The 14129-nt window shown below is 39.0% G+C and overlaps 1 protein-coding gene across 1 annotated transcript in view; it reads left to right on the plus strand.

The window, feature by feature from the left end:
• CDK15 (cyclin dependent kinase 15) overlaps nt 1-14129 on the plus strand; it is a 96381-nt gene that overhangs the window by 17846 nt on the left and 64406 nt on the right. Inside the window, exons 5-8 of the mRNA XM_027564470.1 lie at nt 685-779; nt 1912-1974; nt 7572-7695; nt 9463-9583. Of these exons, the coding sequence (XP_027420271.1) occupies nt 685-779; nt 1912-1974; nt 7572-7695; nt 9463-9583 (403 nt within the window). The remainder of the gene's footprint in view (nt 1-684; nt 780-1911; nt 1975-7571; nt 7696-9462; nt 9584-14129) is intronic.

Here is a 14129-nt window from a genome sequence, read left to right on the forward strand (position 1 = left end):
TGACCTAATAATAACCTGTTATTGAAGATACAAGAGCCAGTCCTCAGCCCTTCCCACTCATCCGGGCTCCCCAAGTTTGGCTCTCTCCTCTTTTTAACTTTGAATTTCCTCCTTTCCACAGGTTTTCAATTCTCCCATTGTGAAATGGAAATCCCCTCCACTCTCTGTATTATGCTGCAGCAATCCTTCATTCCATGCTCCTGCCCTCCATCGATCACGTCCACAGGCCCTGCTGACCTCCTGTGGGACTTTGAACTTTAGAGTATGGTCACATCTTGCAGTCTTGCTCTAGAAGGCAGAACACCCCTTTCCTGGTCCTCCAATGGCCTCTATCTCTCCAGGCTTCCTCTCCTGTAGCCTGAAGCAGAGTTGATAAGCTTTCCAGAGAAAGGCATATTCAAAGTGCTCTGAGTTGACTGGGAAAATGGAATCTTTTTTTTTTTTTTTGCAACTTCTCTGGCCTGTAAGAAAAATAAGTTACGTAAATGCAATCATTGACTGACCATTTACTAAATAATGAAGTTTTAAAAATAGTTTTAAATATTATTTCACAACAAGTTTTTTCCAGGCTTGAAAAATCAGAATGCTTGATTTGAAATGTTTAAAAAACAAATGGTGCTTGATATTTTTAAAGAAGTATTTTCATGATCAAAGATTTAATTAAATTTTTGTTTAATTTTCTAGCTTCACTCCTGAAGGGTTTGAAACATGCCAACATTGTGCTGCTGCATGACATAATACACACCAAAGAGACACTGACATTCGTATTTGAATATGTGGTGAGTTGTCCCAGCATTTTACAAAGTGTAAGGGAAAAGCCTGGTGCTTGTATGATGAATATGTTAATATTTTATGGCATGACAAAACTTTGATAACCATGTGAAAAGTGTCATGGAAATTTTCATTATTGGAAATTTCTCTATTGTTCTTATTCTTTTTTACTCACTATTTTTGTTGCCTTTTTCCCTCTCATGAACAAGAATAAACATTTCAAGTTTGCCTCCTAAATAAAACTTTTGCACTTATTTTTTAATCTAGTTTTAATCACTATGTGAGGAGAGACCAAAATTTTTTTCATTGACAATAATGACATAAACCACAGGGTTTTAAAAAACTCCATATGAGTTTACTAAAGAATAAATCATTTTGTATTTTTGAAAGATAAAAACCATTCAAATATAACAGAAAGAAAGCATAAGGTATGTGTACACAACTTGCTTTTCAGGACACTTGGAGAGTACAAATATCCCCACATCATTGTGTTCAGTGGCAGTCATTTAAAATGAACCTCTCTTGTATGATTTCAATACCTTTAGACCATGAAATTTTTACACCTTGTTTTACATTCCTGGATATGTTCCAGTGTCTCCAGTTTACAGTCTATGGAGATTTGAATAGAATTTGTATCCTACTGGTGTGTGAAAATTGTATAAATCTTAATTATGTTGAATTGGTTGACAGTGCTTATCAGGTCTACTATATCCTACTGCTTCTCAGTATATTCATTCTATTAATTTTTGAGTATGATATTGAAACTCCAACTAAAAATCTTCATTTATCTACTTTAAACAATTATAATATATAGAGGAACTATATGTAATCTTGTTCTGTATTTTCCAAGTCTCCTATAAATGTGTTATCATACTTTCATAATTAAAAAAATAATAAAAAAATAAGTAAAATGAGCCTCTCTTGTGTCAAGAAACAGGGTTCCTTCTAAGAGCAGCTAATTAGAAAGACACACTGTGTTTGACTTTAACAGTGGTGTCTCAGAAAACCTGGTTGTGTACCTTTTGCACATTATTCTCAAAAATTATAAACTTTGTAATGCCTCTGAGAGTCAAGTCTGTGGTCTGCTTTGTGACACTGACCAAGCACTACTAACATCACTCTCTCCACTATTTTGTGTAGCACACAGACCTGGCTCAGTATATGTCTCAGCACCCAGGAGGGCTTCATCCTCATAATGTCAGGGTAAGTACTTTGAGGGCTGGAACTCCCCTCTGGCTTGCCCACGGCAGGAGAATTCAGAAACAGACTGCCATCACAAACTGAAAGCCCATGATACTAGGTAAGAAGATGGACACCACTGATATTCTAGAGAAAAGTTAAAAAAAAAAAATCTGCCCTCAAGATATGGAGCAAAGTCCAGCTGCTTTCTGGGCAAGCTAACCCTGTCAGTCATCACCATCAAGCAAATGTGTCTTTAGAAGTATAATCCAATTAAAAAGAATCGCCTTAAAAGGAAAGAAGTGAAGTTAAGCTATCATAAATTAAATACTTTCTTCATAGCAGACTACTGTGCTCTGTGATAAAGTTCATGTTGCACTTAAAGTTCCCAACTAGGACTAGCAGACTACCTTGACTGGTTCTTTATCAGTTATCTGTTTGCCTGTTCTATAAAATCGTATTACATGCAGGACCAACTTCCATTTTTCCAGTTATTGGAATAGAAATAATATTAAACTCTTAACTAGCTATAATTCCACATTTGTTATAAATTTTAGAAACCATTTGTATGCCATATTTTTCATTCTCTAAGGTTTTATTGGCATTAATTGATTGGCCCTTAACATAACCATATGAGATTTGTATATGATGTACCCATTCATTTAACTAATATTTATGTGTTCATTTATTCATTCATTCAAGATATATTTGAGTACTCAGTACCATATTAAACCCTAAGGTTTCAATAATGAAAAAGTTGTGTTTCTTATTTTCAATGAGCTGAAGCCCAGCAAGATATATGGACTTAGATAGGTAGTGAGAAGCAAGGTGATGAGGGCTATGGCCATGTTAATTAGGAATACTATGAGGACTCATAGTAAGGGGACTCCAGTCATGGAGGCAAGGGGAAAGGAAGGTTTGAAGACAGGGTTTTGAAGAGAATTAAAACATTTAAAAATACTTAGAGGAAACTGAAATAGAAAACTAACTAAGGGGACCAAGAAGGAATGTCTAGTAGTGTGTTAAGGACTCTGATGAGGATGGAATCCATTAAATTATATGCATGATGATGGGATTTCTTTTTTATTTTTTTAATGGCAGCAAATAGAGGAGCAGAGAAAGTAGAAAGTTGGACTGATTGAGACATTGGGTCTGTGCCAGACATGTGAGAGGAAAAGACAGTTGGGCCACATATTTGGAGACTATCAAGAGAGAGGCTAAAGGGATGGGCAGGGGCTTCTACGCTGAGTCCAATCTGAGGGAAGGAAGTGAAGACTGATAGCTAGGGAGAGAGCAGAAGAGTCAAGGAACCAGAAGTTTGATTAAATAGAACAGTTGGAGAAAGAGTAACTGTGTGAAAGATAGAACATTTTCAGACTTGAGGGACTCTTGTAGCAAGCACTATGCTAAGTGTTTAGCAGGATAGAAAGATGCAGAAGACATGATTCCTATCCTCAAAGGAGGTAGAGCCTAAAACAGGAGGTAAGACATACACACCACCACTATTCCAGGACATTTGTGAATAATATCAAGTAAGAAATAAGACCTAATGTTGTAGATGTGCAAGGAAAAGATATCTTCTCATTTTAAGAGGTTTTGATAAGCCAGAACTTACAAGCTGCAATGCTTTTCAGAGGCTGGAATAGGGGAAGATGTTAGAGGAGGAAGGAATGTTTTCAGCGAAGGTTCAGAGCAGGGAAGTAGAGGGTGTGTTGAAGGAAGAAGATCCCAGCGCCACACGGACTGTTAGGGTCAAAGGGACTATGGTGTTTTTCACTCTCCAGGTGCTAGTCCATTAGTGGGTTATGAAATCAATCGGTAATCAGCAACCAGCATTTTTTAAAAAAATGAAATGGAATGGATGAGAAGAGAATGTGTATCTGTGTGCTAAATCAATTCAGTAATGTCTGACTCTTTGCGACCCAATGGACTGTAGCCGCCAGGCTCCTCTGCCGATGGGATTCTCCAGGCAAGAATACTGGCGTGGGTTGTCATGCCCTCCTCAAGGGGATCTTCCTGACCCACAGATCAAACCTGCATCTCTTACGTCTCCTTCGTTGGCAGGCAGGCTCTTTACCACTAGTGCCACCTGGGAAACCCTCCAGAGAAAGGAATAGAAAATATTATAGTATGCAACACTTAGTAAGAACAAGTTTTATTTTGTGCAGATTCTTTTCCATTAGAAACTGTGCTCATTTCTATGCATGAATGTGGAAACTGGAAGCATATCTATTTCTTATTGTGCAATGCAGTAAGAAAAAAAAAACCTTAAAACACTGGGTTGGTCTAACTTCCTTATTTTGCAGAATTAGAATTCAAGTTTGAAAAGAAATATTTTTCCTGAAGTTATAGAACCAGCTTTTGCCATTGCTCAAAGAGATTCTTGGTTGAGGTTCTTTTCCACTACTGCCATCCTGAATCTCTGGTCCTGTTGGCCTGAAACAGATACTGTCTTAGTGACATGGAGTACATGAGTCTGGGGGAATAGATTGGGTAGGTGGCTGAGAGCCTTACTTTCTAAGATGTGGACTTTATTTCTTAGACAGGAGAGTCATTAAAAGGGCTTGATTGAAAAAGAATAGCATGATCAGAAGGAAATTTATGTAATTGTGGTCTGTGGGAGAGATTAAAGAGAGGTGACTGGAATCAAGGATTTCAGTTAGGAGTTTGTCAATGTGGGCTAGCCCAGTGCTTCTCAAGCTTCAGTGAGCACACTAATGACCTGGGGATCTGATTCAGTAAGTCTGATTCAAAGCTCGAGGTTTGTGTTTCTAACATACTCTAAGGTGACACAGATGCTGCTGGTTGAGGACTAAACTTTGAATGGCAAGGTTATAGGTAAGAAGTGATAAAGGCCTAAATTAGGACAGTGAAGGTACGAATGGAAAGGACTGTGGAAAACAATAACAGAGAAGGGTTCGGCCAGGACACGAGGACAGCAGTGGTGTAGATGTGAATTGGTGGTGGAAGAAAGTGGACATATGGGCAATTGATTACTTCACCAGAATTGTTGGGAGATGGAAGAATCAACAGTGTTTTTTCTAGCTTTAATTAATTATGTGGATGATGGTGCCATTCACTGAAATAGAGAAATAGGAAAATAGATTCTGGAGGAACACAGAGAGTTAAGTTCTGGCATACTGGGTTTGAGGTGTTATGGGATGTCCAGGTGAACTTCAGACTATATGGGTCGAACAGTTCCAGAAAGAGATCTGAAGTGAAGCTAAAGACTTTCAAATTATCAGAATACAGTCGTTAATTGAAGCAATGTTAGTGGATAAGATGGGTAAGGGAAGCATGTATGGTGATAAGAGAAGGTCAATGATGGAGCCCTAAGGAATATCACCATATTAGATATCAGTAGAGAAAGTGGAGCCTATGGAAAGTACAGTCAGAGAAGTAGGAGAAAAATTAAGAGATTTTGGTACCAAGTGGGGGTAAGAGCATCAGGAAGGAAGATAGAAGCAACAAAGCCAGATCCTGTAAAGTGAAGGATCCACTGGATTTTCGTAGCAAAGGACATTGGTGGGACTTCCCTAGTGGTCCAGTGGCTAAGATTCCAAGCTCTCAATGCTGGGGGCCCAGGTTTGATCCCTTTCAGGGAACTAGATTGCACATGCTGCAACTAAATTTCAAACATCACAGCAATGATCGAAGATCCTGCATGCCACAACTATGACCTGGCACAGCCAAAAAAAAGAATATTTTAAAAAGACATTGGTGAGCACCGTGAAAACATTATGAATAAAGTGATCGCAGCAGAAACCATTTTGTAGGGGAAGGAATTTCACCTTTCAGAGGACAAACAGTTCTATATGATGGTGGGACCCAGTGTGTGACCATGGGAGCCAAGGGCTAAAGTGGGTTGGAGAAGCAGATCGTTGGAGCATGGAGGTTGGCTGGACATATTCACGTGAGCACTGATGTCAAGGGAACAACAGCTGTGATCCAGGTGTCCAAGTCTTGAGTGAATGATGGAGAGTGGTAGGAGTTGTGTGGATGACAGTGAGAAGAGGGGTAGAGGGGTAGAGAAAGATGGCATGGAAATCCAAGGACAAGGGTTTTTACATGAGGGTGGATACACTGGAATCAAGTTGATGAACACCAGGGTCTGGTCTGAGAAAAGCAGGATCCTGGGCAGTTTGCCTCCCACGGCACAGCTGTGGCTGTGTGGGCTCCATACAGGTCCCATATCAACGTCCCCAAGCCATTTAAGAATGTTAAAATTTTCTTGAGGCTCCTACTTCAGATGTTTGCTGCTTCTATGAGTCTTCTCATCACAGTTCTTTCTCTTTCTGGTACTTCAAACATACACACTGTTATTCATTTTTACCATTCACTTTTTATTCACTTGTTACTCATTTTTACCATCACTCTACTGTCAAGGCATAAAGGTCCTATACCGACATGTAAACACATTCTTAAATGGTTTGGGGACCTTGATATGGGACCTGCATGGAGCTCACATGGCCACAACTGTGCCATGGGAGGCAAACTCTCCAGGATCCTGCTTTGCTCAGACCATGGTGCATATCAACCTGATTCCAATGTGTCCAAGTCTTTGTTAGGTCATTACAGGTTCTATAAAAGCATCTCTGAAGTTCCTAGTTTCCAAGATGTGATGGAAAAAGTGAATTTATCTGCACAACTTTGTGTCTTCTATTAGGTCCATGTCCCAGAAATGCTGGGGCTGGCTCTTTCTTTTCAAAACTGCCAGAACATGTTCTCAGTTGGCATAAGTCTTTGTAAACACTAACGTTGGTGTTTGCATTCTCAGTTGCCAGTTGCACTGGAAAATAGCAAAAGACACTTAGAATACTAAGCTTTCTTTTTTTTCCCTTAGGCTTCTATATTGGTGGGAATCTACTAATGTCTTTGGTTTCTGTGCCTTGTAATCACCAGCAATGTTTTAAAATTTGGATCCAGGATGTATTTTTCCTTTTGCTTCCCCCCACCTTTTTTTTTTTCTTCTCTCTACTATTTATTCCTTATTCTCTTTTGATTTTTTTCTTGGTCTGATTTATTTTGGTGCCTTTTCCCTCTGAATCTATACTGTATATTTCCCTTGTTTTCACTTTGAACTTAAGACTTAAAAAATATGTTTAAAAAGATAATGGTTCCTGTATTTCCTAACACCATCTAAGGATATACTTCCCAGTCTGGACTCCCTGTGTTCTGTTTTTAAAAGGGTTTTATATCAGAGAGCCTGGAAAACTTAAGCAGTTGTAAACCTTAGAATATCATTTCCAGGTCAACTTTGATCTTGTATGCCAAGTTCATTGGTGGGAAAAAAATTAAATCTTTCACATCTAAATCAATAACTAGTGTTCCAAAGGAAACTTCAAAGTTTCACTTTAGATTTTTAAGGAAGGGTAATTCCTTCAGTATCAAAGAAATGAGATGTCAGGAAAAACCAGAATCCTTTTGTTTAGGACATGGTCTACTTATTTGACTTTCCTTGTCCTTTTTCTTCCTGTTTGAATGTAAAATCTTCTTTTTTTTTTTTTGGTCTCTTAAGAGACACTTTTACTATATTCTTTCAGATGACTGGTTTTGATTTAGAGGAGAAATCAACACATAATGGCTCAAATCTGCTTAGATAAGGTGTTCATTCCTTCCAGCTTTTCATGTTTCAACTTTTGCGGGGCCTGGCATACATCCACCACCAACACGTTCTTCACAGGGACCTGAAACCTCAGAACTTACTCATCAGTCACCTGGGAGAGCTCAAACTGGCTGATTTTGGTAAGTCACCCCCTGAGTCTCTTTCTGGGCTATGAACAATGATGCTTTTGTGAGCAAGTGTTTAAAGCATCAATTAGGCCTGGACTTTGAAAAGTGGGGACCAGGGAACATGACATTTTTTGAAGATATCAAACAACCATACAGTAAGAGTGAGGCAAGACACTGAGAGAGACTGATCGCTTCTCAGGGTCCCATCAAGCCTCAGTGTAATCAGATCCTAAAATGTGAGCACCCCTATTACCTCACTGCTGTTTTTGATGCAGAGACTTTTGTAGAGTGAATGGTACTTCTTAGGTTTCCTTAAATCTGGGTGGATGTACAAATTCCATCAGACTAGATCAAAGCTATCCCAGGATGGCCAGATAAAGAGGTCACCCCCAGACTCTAGGCTGGACTCTTGCTGGAATGGAGGTTCCAGAACACCTATGTATCTATACAGGTGGGACTGTACGGTGTGTGTATGTGTGTGTGTTCAGTTGCTTAGTCCTGTCCAACTTTTTTGACCCTACGGACTGTACCCTGCCAAGCTTCTCTGTCCATGGAATTCTCCAGGCAAGAATACAGGAGTGGGTTGAATACAGAAGTGGGAGAATACAGAAATGGGAGTCTTCTGCATTGCATGCAGATTCTTTACCACTGAGCCACCAGGTACCTGAGGCTTTCATTCCCATCAGAGTGATGCAGATTTACCCTGAGTGTTTATCACTGTTTATAATTATACATATAGACATACATACATACTTATATGATGGTTTTGTCTCCTCCACTAGACTATAAGTGTTATGAGGGCAGCCTGGATCCATTTTTGCTTATCATTATATCCCTAGTGCCTGACACCATCACAGGTGCTCAGTAAATTTTTGTTGAAAAACTGGTTCCATATAAGCTGAGAAGACCCTCTTCTCTGTTTGGCAGATGTCAAATGACACTGCTATAACTGCAGTAAGCATGTAACAGACATTCGTTTATCAAATTCCCTATAAAAGTAAACTCATCTATTGAGATTTCATATGGCTATAGATCATGTGATTCTGTGAGATAAATAGCTAACTGACAAATGTACTGTTTTGCAGAGGAGTGCTTGAGAATGACTCATCTAAGTTCCTGCCAAACTAGCTAATGTGGATTAACAGTCCCTACCCTTTATCTACTAAACTGGGGATTCCTGAACTGCAGAAATGGAGGGTGGTCACATTAGTCATGAATTGATCTTCCCTTGCTGTTATAGAAACCTCCAATTACAGAGGTGTAAACATGCTTGGAGCTTAATTTTCTCTCGTGTAACAGCTGACCTAGGCAGTCAGAGCTCTGTGGAAGCCCCCAGATGTCTTGGCTCATGCTCCTTCTGACACGTGAGCCCCACCACCCCTAGGTGTTGCCCGCTGGCATATTTCAAGATGGCAGCCGCCTCCTCCTCACCACAGCCTGGAGGAAGGAGAAAAGGGACCAACATTTAACCCCTCCAGGAAGTTCACACGTCACTTTTATTCGTATCAAATAGGCAAAACTTTAGTTGCCTTGCAACACTTAGCTGCCAGGAAGGTCACATCTAGCTGCAAAGTAGGCTAAATTTAGAGAAATTAATGCGATGAAGAGGTACACAAGAATCAAGATAGTTGAGTAGTTCTATTAAAAGCACTGAAATTTGTGTATCATTTTAAAAATATTGTTTACTCTGCCAGCTGCACTCTCCTTGGCAGACTGTATCACTGTGCCTCTCAGGGAAGTCTCAGGACAACAAGTTCTGTGCTTTCCCCCTTCGCTCAGGTCTTGCTCGAGCCAAGTCCATTCCCAGCCAGACATATTCTTCAGAAGTTGTGACTCTCTGGTACCGCCCTCCTGATGCCTTGCTGGGAGCCACTGAGTATTCCTCTGAATTGGACATATGGTAAGAGCAAGTGCCAAGAAAATGTGAGTCATCCTAGCCATGAAGATTGCTTTATTAACCGTGTTACATTTTAGATAGTCATTCTAATGGCTTCCCAGGTGGCTCAGTGGTAAAGAATCCGTCTGCCAATGCAGGAGATGTAGGAGACCCAAGTTCAATCCCTGGGCTGAGAAGATCCTCTGGAGAAGGAAATGGCAACCCACTCCAGTATTCTTGCCTGGAGAATCCCATGGACAGAGGAGCCTGCCAGGCTACAGTCCATGGAGTTGCAAAGAGTCAGACATGACTGAATGACTGAGTATGCACACACAAACATTCTAATGATGACAATCACATTTGTATACAGAAATATAAGGTACTTTCAATACATATCTCATTTGATTTTTACAGTAAGTTTTAACAGTTAAATAAGTTGAGGCTCATAGAGGTCTTGCCCAAGGCATCTTCTGGATTCTATCCTTTTTTGTCAATGCTCCTTCTTCTAGCTCTTCTCTTAATCCTTTGTCTTTTCCTTTGTCTCCAGGGAAACATACATATGCTCCCAAACCACAGATCTCACACACACACACACACACACACACACACACACCTGCTTGTCTACACATGGCCAAACACAGTTCAGAGCCTGATGGAAAAAAAACATAAATACCAAGATTCTGTAGACCTGATTTTCATGTCAGTTCTATTTCTAATCATTTCTTCTGGATTATGTTATCTTCAAAAAACCATGTACCCTCTCTGTGTTTATGTTTCTTTGTTTTTAAAATAAGGGCAATATACTCTTCCCATGAAGGTTAAGGGGGACTGTGGTGTGAATATAAGAAATCAGATAGATGTTGTCAAGTAGAAACACATTGTTGGGAGGCTCTGGGATTGAAGAGGTACAGTGGTGAGTGTGGGATATCAGTCACTCAACATCCCAGACCTGTACTGTTATGTTGTCTGCTTCTGATTCCTGGAAATATCCCAGTCATTTGTGTGGTGAATTTACAGTCACAGCCAGCACCTCAAAGGTAACAGAGTATACGGACTTCTTTCAATTCTTTAGACGGTCTTATATACACTGAAGGCCCTGTTTAAAAACACTAAGAGGCGAAACTAAGCTTTTGAATTTCCCAAAGTCTTGAGAAAAGTTGAAGAAAATTTCCTGCAGTGTATCTGGAGTCGTTGATTTCCCGATACCCAGTACCATGTCTCAGAATATCACCTGCTAGTCAAAACCCCCCTGAAACTGTCAGTACTCACTGCTCCATGCTGTCACTTCAAAGGCTTTCAGCGGGCTCTGGTTTTCTCAGTTTTTAATGATCACTTCCTAGTTGTGCTTCACAGACAGTGAAACTTCTGCTCACCACTTTTAAACATTGCTTTATTACTGAGCATTTAAAACATTCAAAATACATAAACATATATATCAGTGATTCTTCACCAGGATCAATTTTACTTCCCAGAGACCTTGGCAATGTCTGAGACATTTATTGTCACACTTGGGTAGGGGCGGGGTGCTCCTGGCATCTAGTGGGTAAAGGCCGGGGGTGCTACTAAATATCTTACAGTGCACAGGGCAGCCCCCCGCAACAAAGATGTATCCAGCCCCAAATGTCAATAGCATCAAGATTGAGAAACCGGATGTAGATTGAAAAGCATAATGAAGCGAACTCCATGAACCCACTACCCAACAAAACAACCAGAGCATGGTCAGTATTGCCACATTGGACTTCCCTGGTGGTCGGTGGTTAGGACTTTGCTCTTCCAGTGCAGGAGGTATGGGTTCGACCTCTGCTCGGGGAGCTAGGATCCCACATGCTGCATGGCACAGCCAAAAAATATATTTCCACATTCGCTTGTGTCTTTTTTCCATCCACCAGAGCCTGCCCCTCCACCGGAGGGGCTCTACCCTGAATTTTTATTCTTGTTGTCCATCCCTCACCTTTTTTTAAATAATACTTTTACATTTTTATGTATTTTAAAAATATTATTTTACCTACTTTTGAGTTTTTATAAAAATTGTACTATATTGCTTTTAGTTTTCTGTGATTTGCTTTTTTTAAACTCTGTGTATTTATAGGATTTATCCACGTTGATCTAAGTTACACTTTATTTTCTGTTGATGAACATTTCAGTTATCTAACTTGATGTTTTTGGTTTTGCTATTTTGAATATACTTGGTACTTATATTTAAGGATTTCTCTAAGAGTACTTCAAAGTAGATTTGCTGTGTCATGGGGTATATGAATGTTCAACTTCATGAAACAGTGTCCAATTGTTTTCCAAGTGGTTGTAACAATTTATGCATCAGCAGTATATCATGGTCCCTTATCCACATCTGTACTAGCTTTATAAAATCAGATTTCTTAATTTTTGCTAATCTTGTGGGAAGAATGGTAGCATGCTGTGATCAAATGTGCATTTCCCTAATTACTAATGAGGTTGGAAGTCTTTTCATGGATTATTCGTGGGGTTTCTCCTATGAAATACCTCTGTGTGTCTTTCATTTATTTTCTTTTGGTCTCTATGTCTCTGACAGTCTCTCCCTTTCTTTCTTTATTGATTTATAGGAGTTCTTATACTCTGAATACTAATCTTTTATCAGTTATGTGTGTTGCAAGAAGTCTCCCCAGTTCCTGGCTTACATTTTCATCTTAATGTTGTCTTTTTAAGCAAGAGTGCTTTGTTTTAATATTACTGACCTTAGCAGTCTTTTCCTTTATGGTTAGTCTTTTTGTTCCTTATTTTAAAAATCCTTCTCTCCCTGAGACCAAAGTGATATTATCTAATACATTCTTTTAACTGTAGAATTTTTCCTTTCACTTCAAATCTTTAGTATATGGGAAATTGACTTTCTCTGTACTAACCAATTGTCTCACCTCAATTTCTTCAGTGATCTGCCTTGCCAAATATCTCATATATCAGGTTTCTAAAGATGCATAGGTCTGTTTCTGGGCTCTCTACTCTGACTGGGGTCAGTTTATCTGTCCCTGTACCAGTGTCCCACTGTATTAATTTCTGTAGCTTTCTAATAATACTTGATTTCTGCTAGGACGAGTCTCACCACCTACTTCATCTTCTTCCTCAGGAGTATCTTGGCTATTTTTCCCCTTTGGTTCTCCATATAAATTTTACTGAATGTAAAAACCCTAGTGGGATTTTCTTTAGAATTACATTGAAATTATAGAACATTTTGAGGATAGTTAACACCTTTATAATACTGTCTTCCAATTTTAAAACAGTATAGTTCTCTGTCTGTTTAGTTCATCTATAATACCTTTTAGTAAAGGTATTATAAGCTCTTACATATCTAAAGTAAATGTTCTTTTCTTGTAAGTTGATTTCTGTTGTTTATTGTTTCTTTTGGTTCTTGCATATGGTATCTTTTTTCCATGCGTATTTAGTTGATTTTGACAATGATATGCTAATTCTCCTTGGAATTTTATTTGTGGGATTTTTTTTTTTTTTTTGAGGGCTTGAATAAAGTGTAGTCTGTCAGAGAGGATTTGCATTTGATTCTGCTAGGTACATTTTTTTTAAATTATTATTGTATTTTACATAAGTGTGGGTCTCCTACTAAGATATTATTTCTTAATACCATTCCCTACTGAAAATAACTAGGCCTTTTTGGAGAAGTAGCCAGTACTGAGACTGGGGCAGAAAAAGTTTAAGATGAGCTAGGAACATCTTGTTAGGCCAGAATATTTTCTAATAAAGTGATCAAAAAATGATGGGAATATGTCAAAAGGATGTGGAAAGCAGCTTGAAGAGACTCCCACTGGCCAAAGCCAATACCTTCTGAGCATCCTAATAAATAGTGTGGACAATGTATTTTAACACTGAATAACATAAGAATATATGTCTATATGGAAGATAGACAGATAATAGATGGATAGATTGGATGGCATCACCGATTCAATGGACATGAACTTGGGCAAATTCCAGGAGATGGTGAGGAACAGGGAGGCCTGTCATACTGCAGTCCATGAGGTTGCAAAGAGTTGGACCCGGCTTAGCAACTGAGCAACAACAGATGGATGGATAGATGGGTGGATGGATGGACCCATAGATACATAGGAAGGGAAGCTCCTTCTTACAATATAATGCCAACTAATAACTGGGGAAGAAATGATAGAATTCAAAATATCACTATTTTGTAATATATATAGTAGTAATCGGTTCAAATGAGAATCATCAATCCTAAATTAGTGGGGAAGTTTTCATGAGAAATAAAATATTTATTTACATAGTCTCAAAGTACCTCTATACAAATTATTTATAACAAAAGAAAAAATAACAACTTTATATCAGAGGAACTTGGCAAACACCACCTTAACCAAGTGATTAGAGTCAGTATCATTAATAATGGGACTGACTACAGTCCATAGGGTCACAAAGAGTTGGACATGACTGAGCAACTGAGCATACTGACATCATTTGCCTCCTAACACGAATCAGAGGAGACAGTATCACAAATGTGGTTTTCCTGAAAAAAGAGCATAACCGGAGTCAAATCATGAAGCAGCATCAGATAAACTCATTTTGAGGAACATTCTATGAC

This window comes from Bos indicus x Bos taurus, chromosome 2, assembly GCF_003369695.1.
Source record: "Bos indicus x Bos taurus breed Angus x Brahman F1 hybrid chromosome 2, Bos_hybrid_MaternalHap_v2.0, whole genome shotgun sequence".
NCBI classification, from domain to species: domain Eukaryota; kingdom Metazoa; phylum Chordata; class Mammalia; order Artiodactyla; family Bovidae; genus Bos; species Bos indicus x Bos taurus.